General features: G+C 49.2%; 2 protein-coding genes across 3 annotated transcripts in view; both read right to left on the minus strand.

The window, feature by feature from the left end:
- col23a1a (collagen type XXIII alpha 1 chain a) overlaps positions 1-17760 on the minus strand; it is a 152785-nt gene extending 135025 nt beyond the window's left edge. Inside the window, exons 1-2 of the mRNA XM_055224789.1 lie at positions 17187-17760; positions 15234-15300 (exon numbers count right to left, since the gene is read on the minus strand). Coding sequence (XP_055080764.1) covers positions 15234-15300; positions 17187-17471 — 352 coding nt within the window. The 5' untranslated portion in view covers positions 17472-17760. The remainder of the gene's footprint in view (positions 1-15233; positions 15301-17186) is intronic.
- A 590-nt stretch (positions 17761-18350) lies between these two features.
- clk4a (CDC-like kinase 4a) lies at positions 18351-23768 on the minus strand. 2 transcript variants are annotated; one of them, XM_033973975.2, is made up of 13 exons: positions 23640-23768; positions 22448-22605; positions 21330-21570; positions 20754-20856; positions 20400-20466; positions 20214-20330; positions 19977-20143; positions 19816-19910; positions 19617-19746; positions 19458-19540; positions 19307-19386; positions 19134-19224; positions 18351-18962 (listed from the first exon to the last, which is right to left on the minus strand). In XM_033973975.2, exons 2-13 carry the CDS (start codon positions 22603-22605, stop codon positions 18744-18746), a joined length of 1551 nt encoding a protein of 516 aa, XP_033829866.1. In that variant the 5' UTR covers positions 23640-23768; the 3' UTR covers positions 18351-18743. The 2 variants fall into 2 exon arrangements, with proteins under 2 accessions (XP_033829866.1, XP_055080755.1); XM_055224780.1 differs by lacking the exons at positions 20754-20856; positions 22448-22605; positions 23640-23768 and having other exon boundaries at positions 18535-18962; positions 21330-21543.
- Between the last annotated feature and the right edge of the window lie 1015 nt (positions 23769-24783).

A 24783-nucleotide genomic window follows, 5' to 3' on the forward strand; every position in this document is an offset into this window, starting at 1 on the left:
GCTAACACCACAACAGCGACAGGACAACAGCGCTAACAGCCTGTTTCCTGCAGACTGGCCCGTCTGCTCTGAGGTCTGCTCTGAGGTCTGCTCTGAGGTCTGCTCTGAGGTCTGCTCTGAGGTCTGCTCTGAGGTCTGCTCTGAGGTCTGCTCTGAGGCCTCGCTGTTGTTTTGATCCAGTCTTTCTCTTCTTTTCACTGCACATTCACTGAATCGTTTCATTATTATATTTTTCTGGTCTTTCAGAGCCAGGTCCAGGTCTCAAACCAGCTCCAGTTCATCCGTTCGTCCTGTGTTCTGCATCTTGATACCATCTGCAGCGCTAATAAACTCTAGAGGCTAAAGTTGAGACGATGTTGAGGGGCAGATGTGCGATGAAGAGGAGCAGCCTGGTGAGTTTAAATGAATGTCACAGAAACGAGGGGTCAGTGTGAGAGGGCTCCCAGCTGTGCTCCCTGTGCACTGATCTTATCTGTAACCCCAGCCTCACACAGCACGCTAATGCTAGCCCTCGTGTCCTCCCAGACTCTCACGCTAAACACGCCGCTGTCTCCTTATATAAAACATACCGTCCGTGTCTATAAATGCATCCAGTAACATGGAGACGATTGCGCTGAACGACGATAACGATCCGAGTCCTTCTGCCCCATTAAACGCGGCACAAAACGAACCAGGACATGGCGGCGAAGGTAATGGGGCAAATTCAAATCAGCGCATTGTTCTCAAAATTAATGCTCGTTCCAGACAAATTGTCACCAGACCCTGGACGTCCTGTGGCACAAAGGCCGCTCCCTTCGACATGTGTTTAGAATCCATAAACGTTATCTACAGCCCGCTTCGTGCTAGTGTCCCCAGCTGCTCAAAATTTATGTCTATTGCAACAATATAAGTCTCCGGGCACTTTCAGACTGTTTTAGTTTATGGAAAATTGTGTAAAAATGCCAAAAGTTGAATCTAGTGTAGTTTGTGTGAGTGTTTTGGCTGTCGATACCCATCAACGTGTTTAGTCGTGGTGCAGTTTGCTGTGGTTAACTTGGCGCTGCACCAGACGCTGAGATAAAGACGCTGAGAGCAAATGTGGAAATGATTAGCGCTCGTGCCAGTTCTTAATTACTTCTGCTAATTTGTCCCACTTTATCTTTCAGTTTTTGTTGAATAAATGCAGTTCCTCCAGTTAAACACTTTTGGCTGGTGGTTTCTGGCCTGGCCCCCAACAACATGTTTTACAGACCTCCTTATTGGCCCGATCTGCGTTATAAACAACTTCTCTATTTTAAGAGCCAATTTGGGCCAGTAGAATTGGGTGAGCATTCAAAGGGATCTGCACGGCGCAAACAGCCAAGTATGTGGAGCTCGTAGTTTTGTAATTAGCCGTAATGTGGTGTGTCAGATCTGGACCTCGAGGCCCGTGTGTTGTGTATAAAGACATAAAGACACACAGCTTCATCTGAACTGACAGAGTAAACCTAAAACTACAGGACATGAAATTCCTTTGCACTCACAGAGTCGTTAAGTTTATCCCTGTTCTTTCATCACGTCAGAATACAGTATTCCATTTGACATTGTCTCGATCCTTCCAGCTCATCCGTCTTTATCCGGGATCCAAATCACACAATCCAAACCACATGCACAAGAGAAAGGCTCAGAGTAAATAAACACGGCCCCTGCGGACCTCCGACGGGTGACGTAGCCTAACCCTAACCCTAACCCTAACCCTAACGACTACACCGGCACATCACTGTGTCACTGAGTCTGACACTGTGTCAGTCACTGTCAGTCTGATCTGTTTGGATCTGTCCCCGACATAACAACAGGAAACAACGTGTGACAACAGGAAACAACGTGTGACAACAGGAAACAACGTGTGACAACAGGAAACAACGTGTGACAAGAGGAAACAACGTGTGACAACAGGAAACAACGTGTGACAACAGGAAACAACGTGTGACAAGAGGAAACAACGTGTGACAACAGGAAACAATGTGTGACAAGAGGAAACAACAGGAAACAATGTGTGACAAGAGGAAACAAGAGGAAACAACAGGAAACAACGTGTGACAACAGGAAACAATGTGTGACAAGAGGAAACAACAGGAAACAATGTGTGACAAGAGGAAACAACAGGAAACAACGTGTGACAAGAGGAAACAACAGGAAACAATGTGTGACAAGAGGAAACAACAGGAAACAACGTGTGACAAGAGGAAACAACAGGAAACAACGTGTGACAAGAGGAAACAACAGGAAACAACGTGTGACAAGAGGAAACAACGTGTGACAACAGGAAACAACGTGTGACAACAGGAAACAACGTGTGACAAGAGGAAACAACAGGAAACAACGTGTGACAACAGGAAACAACGTGTGACAAGAGGAAACAACAGGAAACAATGTGTGACAAGAGGAAACAACGTGTGACAACAGGAAACAACGTGTGACAACAGGAAACAACGTGGGACATGACCTCGAGACAAGAGAAGGGACATGAACGTTCCAAAAACATGGTCAGTTTTCTAAAATGCTTTTCCACCTTCAAGGATCTAAGAGATTTTGAACCACCAACCTTCAGGTCGGTGGACAAACGCTCTACCAACTGAGCCACCGTCAGTCGTATCCTGTTGGGCCACATGACATCAGACGGACGTCACAGAGACACAAATATCACTGATCAAAAATGCAGCAGCCAGAAAAACCTCCATAATACAAAACACATTTTGACTTTATCTCAAACTTTCAGAATCATTTTAAAAACAGAAGATGAAAATATTTGGCCACATGCAAAGACACAACATGAAACATTATGCAAACGATTGTAAATGACTTGGACCAGAGTCGAGCCAACGACCTGCGGCTCAGTGGGCGCACACACAGCCCTCCTCCGTATTTCACCGGCCCACGCTGACGTTCATGAGCCGCATCTGTCCATCTCAGGCCCGAGGTGGCGACGGAAAAGGCAGTTAGCGAAAAGTCGAGGATGATGGACTGACCACATGTTTAACACAAACATCCAAAAGAAACTGGAGCAGATTTTGGTCCTGACGCACGGGCTGGAGATCCACTTAAGTCCAGAGATTCAACGCCCCAACGCTGCCAGCAGGGGGCGCATGGACAGAGACACCATCAGAGACAGAATCTACAGACGCCTGGAGTCAATGATATAATATTATAATTATAGTGTTAATCGAGATTATTTTGGTCAAAATAATCCTCCTCCTCCTTTTCCTCCTCTTCTTACCCCCCCTCCCCCCCCCTCCCCCTCCTCCTCCCCCTTCTCTTTCTCCTCCTCCTCTTCTTCCTCTTCCCCCTCTTCCTCCCCCTCTTCCTCCTCTTTCTCCTCCTCCTCCTCTTCTTCCTCTTCCCCCTCCTCCTCTCTCCTCCTCTTCCTCCTCCTCCCCCTCCTCCTCTCTCCTCCTCTTCTTCTTCCTCCCCCTCCTCCTCCCCCTCCTCTTCCTCCTCCTCCCCCTCCTCTTCCTCCTCCTCCCCCTCTTCCTCCTCCCCCTCTTCCTCCTCCCCCTCCTCCTCCTCCTCCCCCTCCTCTTCCTCCTCCTCTTCCTCCTCCTCCTCCTCCTCCTCCTCCTCCTCCTGACACAGTCTTTCCTCGTATGTGTCAGGGGGCGTGGCCTGAGTCACATGTGCGCTCTCATTAACACTCACTTAAACGTCATTATCGCCCTGTCACGGCGGCGTGCGGCGTTTGACTGTGACGGCGACGCGGCGCAGTTCAAGCAGCTGGAACAAGTTGTGGCTAAAGCTAACGCCCGGAACACAGAAGTGATTTAACCTGGAGCGTCACCGCCACTTCAGACGTTTTACCTCAGAACGACTGCGGCGTCTGGCGAGGGCCTCAGCGGCGAGGGCCTCAGCGGCGAGGGCCTCAGCGGCGAGGGCCTCAGCGGCGATCCTGATTTTCTACGTCCAAATATTTGAGTGTTTCAACTTTAACAAAAACAGACACAAAACTGAAGAAACAATGAGCCTGAAACTGGAGCTGAACCTGAGCTCGCTCCATATCACATAAAATAATGTTATTTATCACATTGTTTAAAAATGTCCTATTTTTATGGAAACGGAATCTGTTTAAAATATCAAGACTTTTCCAAAATATTATGACACACAGGAAATAATCCACAGGGACCTCATTTATGAAACAGTCAATGGACTAAAAAAACAAACTCAGACATAAAGAAGTGAGTCTGACGTCTCCTCAGCTTCAGCTCAAATGAAGCACCACGAGTATCACAGCAACCAGAGAGCCAATCAGGAGCCAGGCTGATGAAGGCCACGCCCCTCCTCACACTGCACCGCCGGTTTAACAGGGAGCGGGCGCTTAGCAACGCTGTCAATCAAACCTGTTGCTAACGCTAACAGGAGCGACCTCGGGGACAGAAGGACCTGATTTGTCTGTTATTAATGTTCAGATCTTGATTTACAGACACAATAGTGAAATAAAAACCCCAGGATCATGTAGAGGGTTAATACGAACATTTAAGACCAGAATGAGTCTGAAGGACAGAGACAGAGAGAGGACAGAGGGGACAGAGAGAGGACAGAGAGAGGACAGAGAGAGGACAGAGGGGACAGAGGGGACAGAGAGAGGACAGAGGGGGCGCTGTTTATACACAGAGAGTGAACTGGAGCAGGAAGTGCAACATGATCACTTCCTGTTTGGAGCGCGGCGGCGGGTTAGATGTGTCTGTTTATATAAACATGATAAACTTCACGTATAAAGAAAAATATTGAGATTTATGAAAAGCTCTGGGGGACCTCAATGTAATGCACAGGCCTCACTCACTGGACCTCAGTGCGTGATATTGGGCCTCAGTGGGTGACACTGGACCTCAGTGGGTGACACTGGACCTCAGTGGGCGACACTGGACCTCAGTGGGCGACACTGGACCTCAGTGGGTGACACTGGACCTCAGTGGGCGACACTGGACCTCAGTGGGAGACACTGGGCCTCAGTGGGGCCTCAGTGGTGCTTTCATTTGCTTTTACACTAAATCAAACTGAAGCTCTGTGTTTCTTGTGGATGTCGTAAACATCTGCGTCTCATTTAAGTTTCTTCTTCTTCTCGTTTCCATCTCCACAAACTGACCACTCGATAAACAGCTCCGTGTTTTCAAAAGGGCAAATCTATAATTATCCGAGCGTTCCTCCAAACGTTCCACATGTTCCAAATGTTCCAAATGTGTTATTTCACAGCTGAGTTGGACTCGGGCTGCGTCTCTCGGTGAATCACACACTTGTGCTAATTGCTGGTCGCTGTACGACACCTGCGGCGCCGGGCTCTTTTATTTACTTTAAGGACGAGGACCATCTCCGTCCTGACCTTCATGTTTACACAGATGCACAGACACGAACGAAGGACACAGCTCAAATAAGACTTTATGTCCACAGGCTGAACCGAGAAGACAGAGCAGACGAGACGAACTGAACAGACGAGACGACGCACTGACCTGACCCTGGATCAGATATCGACCTCCTGATATCGGTCGATTTCCTGGTTGGACATTTAAACTGATGTAATAAACATTTACAGGTCGTACACGTCATTTTTAAGGAAATAATCGCTGTTTTCAGTCTCTGCTCTAGTTTCATTTAAAAAAAGTACAGCATCAAAATCAGATCAGAAAAAGCTTCAGTTCTTCTGTTAAACTTTTACAAGAGGAAATACAGGAGAGGGGGTGATGTGTGGAAGAGCCGGTTTACAGGAACAGCAGGACCCCCCTGACCCCTGACCATCTGACCCCTGACCCTATGATGGACATATGAGCTCCTCACAGTAAAGTGCAGCACTGAGCAGATCCACTAGAACAGGAGCAGCAGCTTCACCCACCAGAGAACAGCTCCAGTGTAGTACTGCTCCATCTGCTCCATCTGCTCCATCTGCTCCGTCTGCTCCGTCTGCTCCGTCTGCTCCGTCTGCTCCGTCTGCTCCGTCTGCTCCGTCTGCTCTGATCTCTGTCTGCTCCATCTGCTCCATCTGCTCCATCTGCTCCGTCTGCTCCGTCTGCTCCATCTGCTCCGTCTGCTCCGTCTGCTCCGTCTGCTCCATCTGCTCTGATCTCTGTCTGCTCCGTCTGCTCCGTCTGCTCCATCTGCTCTGATCTCTGTCTGCTCTGATCTGCTCCGTCTGCTCCGTCTGCTCTGATCTCTGTCTGCTCCGTCTGCTCCATCTGCTCCGTCTGTTCTGTCTGCTCTGATCTGCTCCGTCTGCTCCGCGCTCCGTCTGCTCTGATCTGCTCCGTCTGCTCCGTGCTCCGTCTGCTCTGATCTGCTCCGTCTGCTCCGTCTGCTCCGTCTGCTCTGATCTGCTCCGTCTGCTCCGTCTGCTCCGTCTGCTCTGATCTGCTCCGTCTGCTCCGTCTGCTCTGATCTCCGTCTGCTCTGCTCTCTTTTCTCTCTAACTCCGCCGCAGTCCGAGTGACTTCATCAGTTTGAATCACATGAGGCCGAGTTAAGACTCTGATTAATAATGAAACACTTCAGTTCTGGCTTCAGCTGCTTCTCGTTTGTTCCGGCGACAAACTCTTTGAATTCAAACTCATTACACGATCAGAGCCGTTTATAATGTAACGATGTACAAACATATCCCATGACACGGCGCTCGCTCCTTTAGAAGCCGTGGGTCGGATTGTAAACGTTACATATTTTGTGGTGATGTTTTCAAATCCGTTCAAAGCTGAAGACTTGAAATATTTCCATGTGGTTTTGGATTTCAACGAGAAAAACAACGTCTGTGTCGAAATCACACGATGTCAAAACAAAACCTCCAGACCCTCAACTGTAGAAAAGAGCCAAAGATTTATGAATGAACTGAGCACAAGCCAATCAGAGCTGAGCACGAGCCAATCAGAGCTGAGCACGAGCCAATCAGAGCTGAGCACGAGCCAATCAGAGCTGAGCACGAGCCAATCAGAGCTGAGCACGAGCCAATCAGAGCTGAGCACGAGCCAATCAGAGCTGAGCACGAGCCAATCAGAGCTGAGCACGAGCCAATCAGAGCTGAGCACGAGCCAATCACGTCGCAGAGCTGAGCACGAGCCAATCACGTCGCAGAGCTGAGCACGACGCATTACTCACTTTTCTGTCAGTGTCACTGGGGTCTATAGTGTCTGAAATGTTCCACAGTGCAGCTTTAAACAAACCGAACTCACATGAGTCAGTGCCAGGAGTTTCTATTCTCTAAAAATAACTTGAAAAACACGTGAACAAGGACGCCTCTCCACAGATCAGGCCCGTAACATGGTCTCAGCATATTTCCATGGAGACAGAGAAACAGTGGAGCCTCCCGTCAGAAAAGTTACAGAGAGAAACTTTAAACTGAAGCCTGTGTTTATGTCTGAGACAGAACATTAGAACAGAGTGAACACCTCCTCCAGACACCTCCTCCAGACACCTCCTCCAGACACCTCCTCCACACAGACCTCCTCCACACACACCTCCTCCACACGCACCTCCTCCACACACACGCACCTCCACACACACCTCCTCCACACGCACCTCTACACGCACCTCCTCCACACCCTCTCCACACGCACATCCTCCACACGCACCTCCCCCACGCGCACCTCCTCCACACAGACCTCCTCCATATGCACCTCCTCCACACACACCTCCTCCAGACACATCCTCCTCACGCTCCTCCACACGCACCTCCTCCACACGCTCCTCCTCCACACACACCTCCATACGCACCTCCTCCACACGCACCTCCTCCACACGCACCTCCACACGCACCTCCACACGCACTTCCACACACACCTCCTCCACACGCTCCTCCTCCACACGCTCCTCCTCCACACGCACCTCCTCCACACACACCTCCATACGCACCTCCTCCACACACACCTCCACACGCACCTCCTCCACACACACCTCCACACGCACCTCCTCCACACACACCTCCACACGCACCTCCTCCACACACACCTCCACACGCACCTCCACACACACCTCCTCCACACGCACCTCCTCCACACGCACCTCCTCCACACGCACCACCTCCACACGCTCCTCCACACACACCTCCATATGCACCTCCTCCACACACACCTCCACACGCACCTCCTCCACACACACCTCCTCCACACACACCTCCTCCACACACACCTCCTCCACACCTCCACACACACCTCCTCCACACAGACCTCCACACGCACCTCCTCCACACGCACCTCCACACACACCTCCTCCACACGCACCTCCTCCACACACCTCCTCCACACGCACCTCCTCCACACACACCTCCATATGCACCTCCTCCACACACACCTCCACACGCACCTCCTCCACACACACCTCCTCCACACACACCTCCTCCACACACACCTCCTCCACACAGACCTCCACACGCACCTCCTCCACACGCACCTCCTCCACACACACCTTCACACACACCTCCTCCACACAGACCTCCACACGCACCTCCTCCACACACACCTCCACACACCTCCTCCACACAGACCTCGACACGCACCTCCTCCACACACACCTCCACACACCTCCTCTACACAGACCTCGACACGCACCTCCTCCACACACACCTCCACACACCTCCTCTACACAGACCTCGACACGCACCTCCTCCACACACACCTCCACACACACCTCCACACGAGCTGGCCCTGCACTAATCAAACCCACAGGAGGGGGCGCTGTGTTTTGTTTGGGGGGTTTGTTTGTTTTTTCTTTGCGTCTCTTCTTTGTTGGAGCGACTGGGCCATAAGAAAAGAAGAGAAGAAGAACAGAAGAGAAGAACAGAAGAAAAGAACAGAAGAGAAGAAGAACAGAAGAGAAGAAGAACAGAAGAGAAGAACAGAAGAGAAGAACAGAAGAGAAGAAGAACAGAAGAGAAGAACAGAAGAGAAGAACAGAAGAGAAGAAGAACAGAAGAGAAGAACAGAAGAGAAGAACAGAAGAGAAGAAGAACAGAAGAGAAGGAGAACAGAAGAGAAGAACAGAAGAGAAGAAGAACAGAAGAGAAGGAGAACAGAAGAGAAGAACAGAAGAGAAGGAGAACAGAAGAGAAGAAGAACAGAAGAGAAGAACAGAACAGCCGAGTCTGTGGGAGCACGGAGGTGTGAACACGTGAAGAGCCGTGTAACGTAAACGTGACCAGGTGAAGCTGAGCGTGTTTATTAAACAGACGAGCGTCTCATATGAATCACGTCTTTAGACGATCGTCCAGTTTAACACCGAGAGGAAACAGAATCTGACCACATCATCATGACCTCTGACCCCTGAAGGTCATTATGTCACAACTTACACTTTTTAAATCACAACATTCATCTCCCACTTCATAAAAGAAACAAGTCCAACGTGAGCCGACGTCAAACATCACAACAAAGCGCCGCCGTCGGACGTGGACAAAATGGCGTCCTGAAAAGAGTCGGTTAAAGATTAAACCTGAATCAGTCCAAACAGAAACTGAACGAGAAGAAACGACTGAAACATGAAACATCTGAAAAGAACAAGACGAAGAATCAAACGAACAAAATGAACATCAGACATTTACATCTGGAAGAAATGAGTCTGTGGAAGAAATTTAGAGGAAAGATGTCGTAGTAGTAATAATAGTATAATAGTAGTAGTAGTAGTAATAGTATAATAGTAGTAGTAGTAATAGTATAATAGTAGTAGTAGTAATAGTAATAGTAGTAATAGTAGTAGTACTTGTGGCTGCACTAAATCGACTTCTCGTTGAGTAAATCAAAGCTGGAAATATTTTAGTTGTGGCTAAATATTTATCATTGAACTTTTTGTGGAGATTTTGTCGTTTTTCTGTCATGAATCTAAAGCTCTTTCTATGTGTGTGTGTAGTACATTATATATATATATATATATATATATATATATATATATATATATATATGTATATATATATATGTATATATATATATATATATGTATATATATATATATGTATATATATATATATATATATACATACATACATACACACACATATATGTACTACACACTGACAGGCCGAGCTGCAGTTCTGCTGACTCATTTTTTAAAGTCCTGAGGTGGTATTTGCAGTATTTGCAGTATTTGCAGTACTCCAGTACTCGTGTCTGTGGAGGTTTCATTTGGAGACACTTTCACATTCTTGAGCTGCGACCTGCTGCTTCTGTGATTCAAACGTGTCCAACACAAACACGCCAAGAACACGCCAAGAACCTGATCCTCCAGAAACTCCACGTACGACACAAAACACACTGCAAATACGAGGGATAAAAAAAATCATGTGAAAGTGCCTCGTGTGAAAGAATCTCGTGTGAAAGTGGGAGGGAACTCCCGACGGCTCGCTCCCGACGGCTCGCTCCCGACGGCTCGCTCCCGACGGCTCGCTCCCGACGGCTCGCTCCCGACAGCTCGCTCCCGACAGCTCGCTCCCGACGGCTCGCTCCTGCAGCTCAGGACACAAACTTCTTTACCATTTTCCAAATATTTCTTCTCTGGTTTCCTTCCTGAAGCTTAATGTGATAAACCTCCTGGAGCCGAGTTTCTCTCTTTAAAATAAACACATTACTATGACTCTGCACTCCCTCTGTGAGCTCTCCCTCTGTGAGCTCGCCCTCTGTGAGCTCGCCCTCTGTGAGCTCGCCCTCTGTGAGCTCGCCCTCTGTGAGCTCGCCCTCTGTGAGCTCGCCCTCTGTGAGCTCGCCCTCTGTGAGCTCTCCCTCTGTGAGCTCGCCCTCTGTGAGCTCGCCCTCTGTGAGCTCGCCCTCTGTGAGCTCGCCCTCTGCGATCGCGTGCGCTCTCTGTGAGCTCTCCCTCTGTGATCGCTCCCTCTGCGATCGCTCCCTCTGTGAGCGCTCCCTCTGTGAGCGCTCCCTCTGTGAGCGCTCCCTCTGTGAGCGCTCCCTCTGTGAGCTCTCCCTCTGTGATCGCTCCCTCTGCGATCGCTCCCTCTGTGAGTGCTCCCTCTGTGAGTGCTCCCTCTGTGAGCGCTCCCTCTGTGCGCTCCCTCTGTGATCGCTCCCTCTGTGAGCGCTCCCTCTGTGATCGCTCCCTCTGTGAGTGCTCCCTCTGCGATCGCTCCCTCTGCGATCGCTCCCTCTGCGATCGCTCCCTCTGCGATCGCTCCCTCTGCGATCGCTCCCTCTGCGATCGCTCCCTCTGCGATCGCTCCCTCTGTGATCGCTCCCTCTGTGAGTGCTCCCTCTGCGATCGCTCCCTCTGCGATCGCTCCCTCTGCGATCGCTCCCTCTGTGATCGCTCCCTCTGCGATCACTCCCTCTGCGATCGCTCCCTCTGTGATCGCGTCCTCTTAATTGTACAAACACGGGTAAACGGTCTGTGGTACCAGACTCTTATCTGATGAAATGGATCTGACCACAGCCTGAGGTGTGACCTTTGACCTCATATCACCACATCAAAGCCCAGGACGACTCAGGAGGCGTCTGTAAATATGGAGACGCTAAAAACGCCAATATTTAAAACTGAGAGGGTCAGAGGAGCAGAACAAAACTCAGAAAGAACATCTGAAGTTTAAAAGGAAATACTCAAGTTTAAAATGTCACAAACGACGAAGACGGAGCGTTTGGACGAGACAGAGACGAGACAGAGACGAGACAGGGACGAGAGGACGAGACAGAGACGAGAGGACGAGACAGAGACGAGAGGACGAGACAGAGACGAGACAGAGACGAGAGGACGAAACAGAGAAGAGAGGACGAGACAGAGATGAGAGGACGAGACAGAGACGAGACAGAGACGAGACAGGGACGAGACAGGGACGAGAGGACGAGACAGAGACGAGAGGACGAGACAGAGACGAGACAGAGACGAGAGGACGAAACAGAGAAGAGAGGACGAGACAGAGATGAGACAGAGACGAGAGGACGAAACAGAGATGAGAGGATGAGACAGAGACGAGAGGACAAGACAGAGGCGAGAGGACGAGACAGAGGAGAGAGGACGAGACAGAGAAGAGACAGAGACGAGAGGACAAGACAGAGACGAGAGGTCGAGACAGAGACGAGACAGAGGCGAGAGGATGAAACAGAGAAGAGAGGACGAGACAGAGAAGAGAGGACGAGACAGAGGAGAGAGGACGAGACAGAGGAGAGAGGACGAGACAGAGAAGAGACAGAGACGAGAGGACGAGACAGAGACGAGAGGTCGAGACAGAGACGAGACAGAGGCGAGAGGATGAAACAGAGAAGAGAGGACGAGACAGAGATGAGAGGATGAGACAGAGGCGAGAGGACGAGACAGAGGCGAGAGGACGAGAGGACGAGACAGAGACGAGACAGAGACAAGAGGACGAGACGAGAGGACGAGACAGAGACGAGACAGAGACGAGAGGGCGAGACAGAGACGAGAGGACGAGACAGAGAAGAGAGGACGAGACAGAGACGAGACAGAGACGAGAGGGCGAGACAGAGGCGAGAGGACGAGACAGAGACGAGAGGACGAGACAGAGACGAAACAGAGAAGAGAGGACGAGACAGAGATGAGAGGACGAGACAGAGATGAGAGGATGAGACAGAGACGAGAGGACAAGACAGAGGCGAGAGGACGAGACAGAGGAGCGACAGAGACGAGAGGACAAGACAGAGACGAGAGGTCGAGACAGAGACGAGACAGAGGCGAGAGGATGAAACAGAGAAGAGAGGACGAGACAGAGGCGAGAGGACGAGACAGAGGAGAGAGGACGAGACAGAGGAGAGAGGACGAGACAGAGAAGAGACAGAGACGAGAGGACGAGACAGAGACGAGAGGTCGAGACAGAGACGAGACAGAGGCGAGAGGATGAAACAGAGAAGAGAGGACGAGACAGAGATGAGAGGATGAGACAGAGGCGAGAGGACGAGACAGAGGCGAGAGGACGAGAGGACGAGACAGAGACGAGACAGAGACAAGAGGACGAGACGAGAGGACGAGACAGAGACGAGAGGTCGAGACAGAGACGAGACAGAGGCGAGAGGATGAAACAGAGAAGAGAGGACGAGACAGAGATGAGAGGATGAGACAGAGGCGAGAGGACGAGACAGAGGCGAGAGGACGAGAGGACGAGACAGAGACGAGACAGAGACAAGAGGACGAGACGAGAGGACGAGACAGAGACGAGACAGAGACGAGAGGGCGAGACAGAGACGAGAGGACGAGACAGAGAAGAGAGGACGAGACAGAGACGAGAGGACGAGACAGAGAAGAGAGGACGAGACAGAGACGAGACAGAGACGAGAGGGCGAGACAGAGGCGAGAGGACGAGACAGAGACGAGACAGAGACGAGAGGGCGAGACAGAGACGAGAGGGCGAGACAGAGACGAGAGGGCGAGACAGAGATGAGAGGGCGAGACAGAGACGAGAGGGCGAGACAGAGACGAGAGGACGAGACAGAGAAGAGAGGACGAGACAGAGACGAGAGGACGAGAATCATGTTTAAGTGAAAGTTTGAATCTGTCACTGACTCGACAGAAACATTCTCCATGGAAACAGGTTTAATGTCACACTGTGGAATATTACAGCCAAAAGAACATGTCCATGGAAACAAACAGGAGGCTCCTCCAGGTCACACGTGTGAAAGAGACACTGCCCCTGTCACATGTGACGGGTCACACAGACTCAGGGTCACACAGACTCAGGTAAATGAGCTGAAGAAAAATGAAGAAAAGTGAAAACTCACCAAAAAAAAAAGTCAAAGTTAAAGTTTATTTTTTGTGTTTTTGTCTGAATTTCCTCATTGTCCTGGTTTGATCCACTGAAATACAGAGACTAAAAACATGAGACACTGAGACAAACTCCTCCTCTAAGGTCACCTTTATTTGGTCTGCAGGTCAAAGGTCATGGTCACATGGTCACATACTGCAGTGTGTGTACTGCCCCCTGTTGGTGGCCCTGCCTCATGAAACACTCAAACACTGAAACACTGAAACATGAGACTCCGACGGTCAGGACTGAGTTTGAGCCGAGGAGATGCCCTGAGTGTGTGTGTCTCTCACACACACACACACACACACACACACACCCACACACACACACTCACACACACACAGGAGAGGGGACTGGAGCTAACGATTCAAATAAAACACATTTACAGTGAATCACACGACACAAATGAGATGACCCGGGACATTTTGGTGTTTCCTGATTTTCCCGCGGCCTGTGATGTCATAAAGTGGGTCTGTGCATTTGACCCAATCGACTAAAACAAACAAGGAGTTTTCTCACAAAACAAAGAATCACAGAAGAAGCTTTTGAAATGTTCACAAGTCGGTGTCAGGTAACAGGGGGCGGGGCTAAGGACGGGGCGGGGCTAAGGGCGGGGCTAAGGGCGGGGGCGGGGCTAAGGACGCAGAAATGTGTAGCCTCAGCCGTACTAAACAGTCATTCAAACAACAGACACTTTATAATCTGTAAAACTAAAGATAACTTTAAATCAAACACACGTCACACACATCACACACGTCACACACACGTCACACACACGTCACACACACGTCACACACACGTCACACACACGTCACACACACGTCAGTGTCCATTTTGTGAGCGCACAAACATGAAGTGTCACTGCTCCAGCCCCGATTCACAAATATCAAGAGAAAACACAACAAAACACAACAATTTCAGACGCTGAAGCTCACACACTGACCAGAGACGTCCTGACCAGAGACGTCCTCCTGACCAGAGACGTCCTGACCAGAGACGTCCTCCTGACCAGAGACGTCCTCATGACCAGAGACGTCCTGACCAGAGACGTTCACTCTGACGTGCTTTATTAAATAAATAAACCTCAGTCGTGTTTTTGTGCAGGTTTAAAATGTTTGTTTGTGACATAAAGAGCAGATGAAAATAACAACAAACTGAAACACCACAGAGGCACAGGCTGAAACAGTCTGAGACTCAGAGATGAACTACAGCCCCTGACACATGAAGCCCCTGACACATGAAGCCCCTGACACATGAAGCCCCTGACACATGAAGCCCCTGACACATGAAGCCCCTGACACATGAAGCTTCAGACATGTGTAAAGCCTGTTTCAGCCCCGTGCACACCTGGGCTCAGTTCTGGCTCAAAGTTTCAGTTGTTTTCAGCCGCCTGTGGGTGTGTCTGTGTGGGACGTCCCTGGGGGACAGGTGCACTCTGGCTGTGGGTGTGTCTGTGTGGGACGTCCCTGGGGGACAGGTGCACTCTGGCTGTGGGTGTGTCTGTGTGGGACGTCCCTGGGGGACAGGTGCACTCTGGCTGTGGGTGTGTCTGTGTGGGACGTACCTGGGGGACAGGTGCACTCTGGGACGTCTCTGGCTGTTCTCACTTTGGGCATCAGTGACTTCATTTTCTACAAAAAAACAAACAAACAAAATAAGATTCATCAGAGTTTGACCCATGAGTCCAGATCAGGACAGACACATGGACCAGGCACATGGACCAGGCACATGGACCAGGCACATGGACCAGGCACATGGACCAGGCACATGGACCAGACACATGGACCAGACACATGGACCAGACACATGGACCAGACACATGGACCAGGCACATGGACCAGACACATGGACCAGGCACATGGACCAGACACATGTGACACATGGACCAGGCACATGGACCAGGCACATGGACCAGACACATGGACCAGACACATGGACCAGACACATGTGACACATGGACCAGGCACATGGACCTGACACATGGACCAGGCACATGGACCAGACACATGTGACACATGGACCAGGCACATGGACCTGACACATGGACCTGACACATGGACCTGACACATGGACCTGACACATGGACCAGACACATGTGACACGTGGACCACACACACACGACCCTCACACACACACGACCCTCACACACACATGTGACCCTCACACACACATGTGACCCTCACACACACACGTGACCCTCACACACACACGACCCTCACACACACACGTGACCCTCACACACACACGTGACCCTCACACACACACGTGACCCTCACACACACACGACCCTCACACACACGTGACCCTCACACACACGTGACCCTCACACACACACGTGACCCTCACACACACGTGACCCTCACACACACACGTGACCCTCACACACACGTGACCCTCACACACACACGTGACCCTCACACACACACGTGACCCTCACACACACACGTGACCCTCACACACACACGACCCTCACACACACACGTGACCCTCACACACACACGACCCTCACACACACACGTGACCCTCACACACACACGTGACCCTCACACACACATGACCCTCACACACACACGTGACCCTCACACACACACGTGACCCTCACACACACACGACCCTCACACACACACGTGACCCTCACACACACACGACCCTCACACACACACGTGACCCTCACACACACACGACCCTCACACACACACGTGACCCTCACACACACACGACCCTCACACACACACGTGACCCTCACACACACACGACCCTCACACACACACGTGACCCTCACACACACACGACCCTCACACACACACGTGACCCTCACACACACACGACCCTCACACACACACGTGACCCTCACACACACACGACCCTCACACACACACGTGACCCTCACACACACATAGGACCCAGAGCTTTTGGAGTTTTCTGCTTTAAACTGGACAGAATGAGACTGTGGATTTGAACTGGACAGAGACGGTGGAGCCGTGAGATGAGACTCATGTTTGTTATGTTCATTAAACTTTTTAAAGTGTCCCCCAGTGTCCCGCAGGTACCTCTTCTATGAGTTGTCCCCCAGTGTCCCGCAGGTACCTCTTCTATGAGTTGTCCCCCAGTGTCCCGCAGGTACCTCTTCTATGAGTTGTCCCCCAGTGTCCCGCAGGTACCTCTTCTATGAGTTGTCCCCCAGTGTCCCCCAGTGTCCCGCAGGTACCTGTTCTATGAGTTGTCCCCCAGTGTCCCGCAGGTACCTCTTCTATGAGTTGTCCCCCAGTGTCCCCCAGTGTCCCGCAGGTACCTCTTCTATGAGTTGTCCCCCAGTGTCCCGCAGGTACCTCTTCTATGAGTTGTCCCCCAGTGTCCCCCAGTGTCCCGCAGGTACCTCTTCTATGAGTTGTCCCCCAGTGTCCCCTAATGTCCCCCATGTACCTCTTCTATGAGTTGTCCCCCAGTGTCCCGCAGGTACCTCTTCTATGAGTTGTCCCACAGTATCCCCCAGTGTCCCCCAGTGTCCCGCAGGTACCTCTTCTATGAGTTGTCCCACTGAAGCTCTCAGTTCAGGAGACAGTGTCCCGTCCTCCCGGAGAAGCGCTGATGTCCTGTGCGTCTCCAGCTGCTGCGTCCTGAAGCTCGTGAGAAGACACAGGGACACGGAGCTCAGAGACATGAGGAGACACAGAGCCACAGGGAACCCGGGGACACAGCGCCACAGAGCCGCGGGGAGCCCCGGGAAGGAGCGCGCAGAGCCGGGCGGAGGCGCGCACTCACACGCGCCTTTACGCGACAGGGACGCGCCGCTCGGATCCATGACGTCAGATTAAAAAGAGAAACGAGATAATCCACCGAAAAAAAAAACAAAAACAAAACAAAAGAAGAGAAGACAAGAGAAGACCAGACAGCTTCAGACTGAGTCCCCCCGGTCCGCACGGGATGAGGCTCCGGAGCTGCTCTGGAGACTCTGGAGCTGGTGGAGACTCTGGAGCTGGTGGAGACTCTGGTGGAGACTCTGGTGGTGAGTCCGGGGCAGTTGTTTGCTCTGGTGGTGAGTCCGGGGCAGTTGTTTGCTCTGGTGGTGAGTCCGGGGCAGTTGTTTGCTCTGCGGGTCTCACACACATGTAACTTCAGTGCAGAGCCTCCCCCTAAAGTTGCGCCTCTGAGGTGCGCCGCCCCGTGACCACGTGGGAGGCTGCGGGTGATTGACAGCTCTGAGTTTGAAGTTTCACTGGAGAAAAGTCTGAGCAAAAGAAACAGTGTGAAACATGTTAAATGAGACGAACAGCTGCATTTACAGGTTTGAGTCATAATAAAATCATAAAATATGAGAATCATTTAAATGTTTTATTTTCTTTTAACATCATAAAGTTAAAGTTTTGTCTTTGATTAAAGAGCTGTCCCCACGAGCTGCATCTGTGCAGCTCAGTGCCGCCCCCTGCTGGAGTAAACAGGTCATTTTCACAACAGCATCAGACTCAAGAGCGCCCCCTGTCTGTGGGTCACGGGCTACAGGTCAAATCATCTTCACTGTGGTACTTCAGGGAGAATGATGCAAAAGACTTTGGACATTCAGAATCACATTTACAAGAACTTTCAAAAACTATTAAACCGAGACTATTCCACCGCCCGGTCTCCACCGGGACGTCCCGCTCAGAGCTGTGGACCTGGAGACAAAGATTCACACACAGAACGAGTCATTTAAGATTTTTTTTATTTAGGAAAATGTTGCACAACAATCTGTAAAAAATGACAGTGTTTATGTACAAGATAAATCTGCCCTTCTCCTCACATGATGCAGGTGATATATATGTATATACACATGTACATGTATATACACACACGTACAACTGCATTCTGCTGTACAAATAAATAATGCCAAGGATTATAACATTTTACCCCTAAATCAAATCAAAGAGCAGAAACAGATTTTAAGGATTGTAAAAATGACAAACACTGAGGCAGATAAATACAGAGGAGCAGAGACTGATGCAGTCGAACACAGCTCTCCTGGAGAGTCTCACGTGACGTTTCAGCGTCTCCTTCCTGGAGAGTCTCACGTGACGTTTCAGCGTCTCATTCCTGACGCTCAGTCTGATTTGCTGCCGCTGCTGCTGTTGCTATGGTTACTGGTGCGGCTGGCCGTGCTGCAGCGGCTGCTGACGCTGCTGCTCTTGTGGAAACCGGAGAAGAAGGCGTGTCTGAGGGCCTGCTCCAGACTGAGGCGTTTGGCCGGGTCATACTCTAACATCTTCTCCATAAGGTCAAAGAGGAGCTGATGATCCTCGCCGCGGGACGTCATGTAATGCTGACAGAACACAGCACGAGACAAATGAGCCAAATGAGCCGAGCCGTATTTAAAACATCCACCAAAATATATTTGAGACTTGGAAAGGTTTTGTTCTGAGGCATTTCTGGCACAAGCCTCAGTTTCTATAAACGCCCTTCAGTCGCTCTCTGCTTTAACTCCTCCTCTCACCTTTAGGGGTTTGCAGTGTTTTCGGACGTATCGTCCCGCAGAGCTGTGCACGTCCCAGTCCAACTTAGACCGATGAACATATCTGCGCTTCCTGCGCACATTAAACACGTCAGCGTTCTTATGACCAGAGTGGACGAGGCAAACACTGCATTAGAATTTGAATCTGCACAAACCTGGTTTTCTGCAGGAGGTTTGTGGGGATGGGCCCCAGGACCCTCTCCATCATCGCCAGGTGTTCTTTACTGTCATGAGTCTGTGGAGGAAATTAATGTAAAAACAAACTGATATTAAGAGATTTGAACTTTTAAACCACGAAGATCCAACCTGAAACAGAGTAGCTCCGAGGTAATATTCTATAAGTATGCAGCCAATGCTCCAAACGTCACAGGAGTGATCCCAGCCCAGATCTGCAAACACAGACTTATGAACACTGCACAGACACTAGGGGGCGCCGTTAGATTCAGGGTTTGGGAGCCGTCTCACCTAAAATGACCTCTGGCGCTCGGTAGTGCCGTGTCGACACCACTGACGTGTGATGTTCGTGGTCATACGTGGCGTTACCAAAATCCACTATCTTCACGTCGGGGTTTCTCAGGGTTCGTTCATCTCGTTTCTTTAAAGTCAAACCAAATCGTTAGAGTCAGAAAACTGCAGATGAAGCGTTAAAGCGACAGACTCTCACCATGTCAGAGTTATACTCCAGGTCATAGTCTGAGTTTATGAACAGGATGTTCTCAGGCTTCAGGTCTGTGTGGGTCAACTTGTTTTTGTGAAGAACTGAAAGAGCAGAGCAGATTTAGCTCAGGTCATTTGATTTTGAGGGACGAGATGAGTTTTACTCACAGTGGACGGCTCGGATGATCTGATACGCCATGTGTCTGATGTGATCAATGGGAAAAGGCTGGAAGTTGTTCTCTTTGAGGAAGTCGTACGTGCTGAGGCCCAATAGCTCAAACGCGATGCAGACATGGCCGTGGAAGTCGAACCAGTGGAGCATGTGCACACAAGAACTGAACAGAACAAACAGTTACGCCCCCTGCAGGAGAACATGTGCGTGTTACAGGCTCTCGTGTTACTCACTATCTGTTCTGAGAGTCCAGGGCTTTTAACTGGGCCAGCACCTCCACCTCAGACATAGCCGCCTCACGATAACGGTCTATGCTTTTAATGATCTTCAGAGCCACTCGTGCTCCGTTACTGAAAAATAAAACATCAGTATTACACAACAATATGAAAACACAAAACTCAAACAAACGTCTGACTTACTTTCCGTGATCAATGCATTCAGCGACCTTCCCAAAGGCACCCTCTCCCAGAGTACACACTATCTCATCTACAGAAGACACACACATCAAGTTAGTCCGGGGCTGTGGAGATTCTTTCCTTTGGCTGGTTCACTGCCTGTTTAAATAGCTCAGAGCTACACTGACTAAAACACACATCTCAATAGATATTATCGTCTAATCTGTTATGTACAAGGATAAATATATTAAGTTCACAAACAGTAGCTAATTAGTAAAAACTAAAACCCAAAAACCACTAAGATTAAATTGTGGAAATAAACCAGACAAAGAGTGAGAGAGTAAACGACAGAAGTAAAAAAAGGTTTATATTCTATACATCTTGAGTTCAGCATGTCTCCACTGTGATAGATGAGGTGACCCTCGTCATCATCCTCAAAACTCCTGGATCTTTTCCTGCTCCTGCGGTGATGGCTCCTCCTCTGCACGCGGCATCACACCAATAACCAGCCAGCACGGCCACAACGACACCGACAACCATTGAACCAGGCCAAGGGGCGGGGGAGGGGAGCACAGCCCGTTCAAACACGCCAGGCGAATGGAGGCCGCAGCAAATTCAAATTCAGCCCCGTCAGAGAAATTGGGCCAGCCACCACATAGTGTGTGTTACAGAAGAAAAACATGGCAACAGAATTTTCAGATGAGAGACTTCTTCAGGTAAGTACAGAAAACACTTGTGATGAATACAGTAACAGAAGGATCAGCTTAAGTCCACTTCCTCCAGAACTACAGCCCGTCTGAACCCATAACCCCCGTACTGTTCAAATGGAGTCATGCTACTAGTCTGGAGTAAACACACATATGTAGACACAATATGGCTCTGACTACCACAAATAATCAGCTTTTGTTCTGTTGCATAGACAAGACAAACGGGGCAAGAGAGAGAGCGCCGTACCGAAGCCGAGCGGTGGCGGGAGTGGCTGCGTTTGCGGCGCCGGTCCCTGTGGCGGCGACTGCTCTTTCGGCTGCGCCCGCTGCGCCCGGAGGACTTGCTGTAGTGGTGCCAGTCGCGGTCCCTCTCTTTGCACGTCCCGTTTCGGCTGTCCTCCTCGCAGCCCGTGTCCCAGCTGCGGTCCCGGGCCGCTCTGCCCCGAGAGTCCGACCTCTGGTTAAAAGTGCGGGTCTCGAGGTAGTGCCTGGAGAGAGACAAAACACACAAATCAAAAACCAGCTCTGAAGTGGACATCTGGAGCACTGTGTGAAGTGGAACTGCTCTGAAATGAACTATGACGCTCGTTACGGCCCGCCTCGTCCTGACACCTAATCCTTCAGCCTTTTATGAAGCATTTTAATTAGCAACATGCTCACTTACAACTAATAAACCAGAGCATCTGTCCTCACACACGAGCCACGGCATCAAAACACAAGTGACCTGAAAAGTCCTTTTGGTTTATCCTTAATAATGCAGACTCTAAAGCACAGGCTGCAGGTCACATGATGTGAACTGAAACTGTCAACACAACCCGAGGCCTCCAAACCTGCTCCAAACACTCACCACCAACGCTGAAATTAAACCTCAAATGAAAAACACCATGCATTTGCAAATTTCAAGGACGCCCAAAGAGATCGGAGAATATAATAAGGTTTAGAGTTCATATATTTCTGGGTTCTTGTTTATTGACCTAGTTCTGCAGTTTTATTGCCCAACCACAGAGTCCAGACATCTGAAAGGACAAAGAGCCGCTCTGCTCAAGCGCCTGGTGTCAGGTCACCTCCAGGAAAAGTCTGCCTCTCCACAGAATTAAAATTAGAGCTGATCTGAGAATATAACGCAACAGCCCTGCAACGGCCTATAACAGCCACACAACGGCCACACAACAGTCACACAACAGTCACACACACTTTCATTGACAGTGAACTCACTTTACATTTTCAAACTGAACCAAGCACCAAATATAACACATCTCAAACTTATTAAACCGTTCTGCATGATTTTATGAGTTTTGCATCTGGCAGAGCAGAAGAACATCTTGGTTTGTACAAAGTGAAACAGAACAAAGTGCAGACATTCACCCTTCAAAATGTCTGTGAAGGCGGTAAGTTCTTCTGGACTTGTTTTCTCGTTCACTGCTGTGAGAATCGTGTTTTCTTCGTTTACGATCCATCCTCTCCTCCCAGCTGTACTCGTCGAGCCAGATGCAGGGAGAGCGCGCTCGCTTCGACTGGTGCATCTGAAACAAAACGGAACATTCATGTTTAGCACGAAAAACACTTTCAGAATTACTCTCCTGTTCACACTGCGAATGTGCAACAAACAAAGGGCACACTGGAGGAGCAGGAGGTAATAATTAACTGTAAACTGATATGAGAATCACAGGCATTACACATTTGATCAAACTCCAGTGTGAGCGGCTTTACAGTGTGAGGCTCTAAACCACTGCAGCTTTTGAGCTTTTAGAAGATTTGTCTGTTACTGATCTTTTGTGCAACAAATAAAAGCAAATACAATACTTATTAGAGAACTGTAAGAATGTGAGCCGTTTTAAACATGGCTCAGCTGTCACAGGCCTCTCCATAAACAGACTGGGCCTCATATTAGGCCTCTGTGGGCCTCCCCGTAAACAGGGCCTCTCCCTTCCGCCATGTTACACAATCTGTCTGCGCAGCTCCACAGACTAACAGCTCTAAAAGAAGAGACATGTCATCTCATCCACCCAAACAGAATAAAACAGGTGACATCTGTTGAATTAAAGCTTTAGTGTGGACAGAGCAAAGGGTTTTACATAAGATCTGCAAAAACAGCGGGACAATGGTGTTACACAAGCAGCGTCACATCTACAAATAACTGCCCCCGTAAACTAAAAGCCCGTGCAAACTGCCCCTATAATCTGCCCCACAGACAGTCCCCTGCCCCTGGTCCACACTGACGTTCTTGACGTTGCCCTGGAGCCGCTGCGTCTGACCCGAAAAACGTTTAAAATAAATAAAAACAAACAGTGACTCGATGTTGTATAACGCTAATATTTAGTGTACAAATAAAAAAGGCTTCCTAAATGTTGGCTTTGGATCAATAATAATAATAAGTTTAACTAAAAGCAGCAGAGACAAAGATCGTGAACAGGAGACACGGACCTCACGTCCCTCCAAACCTCCGCCATGTTGTACCGCGGGGAAACCAACAAAAAACACTAAAAAACACTTTAAAACACTTTAAAACACTTTAAAAACGACACAGAGGACACAACAGGATCAACAGCACACTTACAATGTCACTGTGCGGTGGATTTAAGGCTTAAATCCGACGCAGAGTCGCTAAAATCAAAGTTTTATCACAAAGAAGATACTGGTCGTCGTCGTGTTCAAAGATGTCGCGAGGCTCAGAATCTCACAGAACATTCTACAGCTCGTGCAGTGACGTCACGCGCAGAGTCTGCGGAGCCACGCCCACCAACGTAAAACGCACATATTTATGTTTAAATGTTCAAATTTTACATGAAAAATATTTTATTATTTGTTATAAGTGGAATAATACCAACCCCACACCCATACATTACACATTTTATATATTAATGTATAAAGAACTAAAATGATCTATCTGAATAATTTAATTACCGTTATTTCATGTAATATTTGTGGATATATTTGTGTTTTCTTGTCTGTATGTCTATAATAATTTGTACACTTCTTTATAATAACGTGTCGCTTATATCTGTAGTAAATTTTATGAAAACAAAAAGCCCACCCAGTGTATGGGTTTTGTGGCTGTGACTCGGTTCTTTTGTTATATCTGTAACAGTTTTGTGTTGCTTTACTTCATGTGTCTTTATGGGGCCACATAAAGCTGATTATCTCTTTGTAAACACTGTAAACACGGCAGATCCCTCGCCCCTCGGACACCTCAGGACTCTACGGCATTTCGTCCGGGGGCGGAGCTTAGCGTTGTACTTTTAAACTTTTTTTTTTTTTTTTTTAATCAAATGTTTATTTTTTCCCTATATATTTTCCACTGTCAGGTTAAGTTATGATTCGGGTTAGAAGTAGTTATTTCGGTTTAGTTTAGGGCTTTGGCACGTGAAACACTAAGCCCCGCCCCGTAACGAAATGCCAAACATTTAGTGAAGTGAGTTGCCCAGTCCTCTTCTTTAGAGCAACTCTGAGCTTCTGTTTTTGTCTTTTACAAATGTGGAAGGAGTTTGGGGATTTTGATAATGAGAGGCATTTCCACGTCATAAAAGAGGTTATTTTGTTGTGTTTAACGTAAATAGACCCAATAGAAGCGGTGTTTTAAAGCCGGTTTTGCTGTAACTTATGCTTTTAAAACACACGCATCTCATCAGAGCTCGCCAGGACAAATACAGAGTTTATAACTAGTTAAATGTGGTTGTTTTTGTCTTGTTTTTGTCTTGTTT

Source organism: Periophthalmus magnuspinnatus, chromosome 10 (assembly GCF_009829125.3).
Source record: "Periophthalmus magnuspinnatus isolate fPerMag1 chromosome 10, fPerMag1.2.pri, whole genome shotgun sequence".
Taxonomy (NCBI): Eukaryota; Metazoa; Chordata; class Actinopteri; order Gobiiformes; family Gobiidae; genus Periophthalmus; species Periophthalmus magnuspinnatus.

Excerpts from the sequence above, each read along its gene's own strand:
- clk4a (XM_033973975.2), bottom strand. The coding sequence starts at position 22,605 with ATGCACCAGTCGAAGCGAGCGCGCTCTCCCTGCATCTGGCTCGACGAG. Across the intron at positions 21,571-22,447 it reads CTTCACAGACATTTTGAAGG|GCACTACCTCGAGACCCGCA; the intron begins GTGAATGTCTGC and ends GTCTCTCTCCAG. Across the intron at positions 20,144-20,213 it reads CTGGACTCTCAGAACAGATA|TTCTTGTGTGCACATGCTCC; the intron begins GTGAGTAACACG and ends TGTTCTGTTCAG.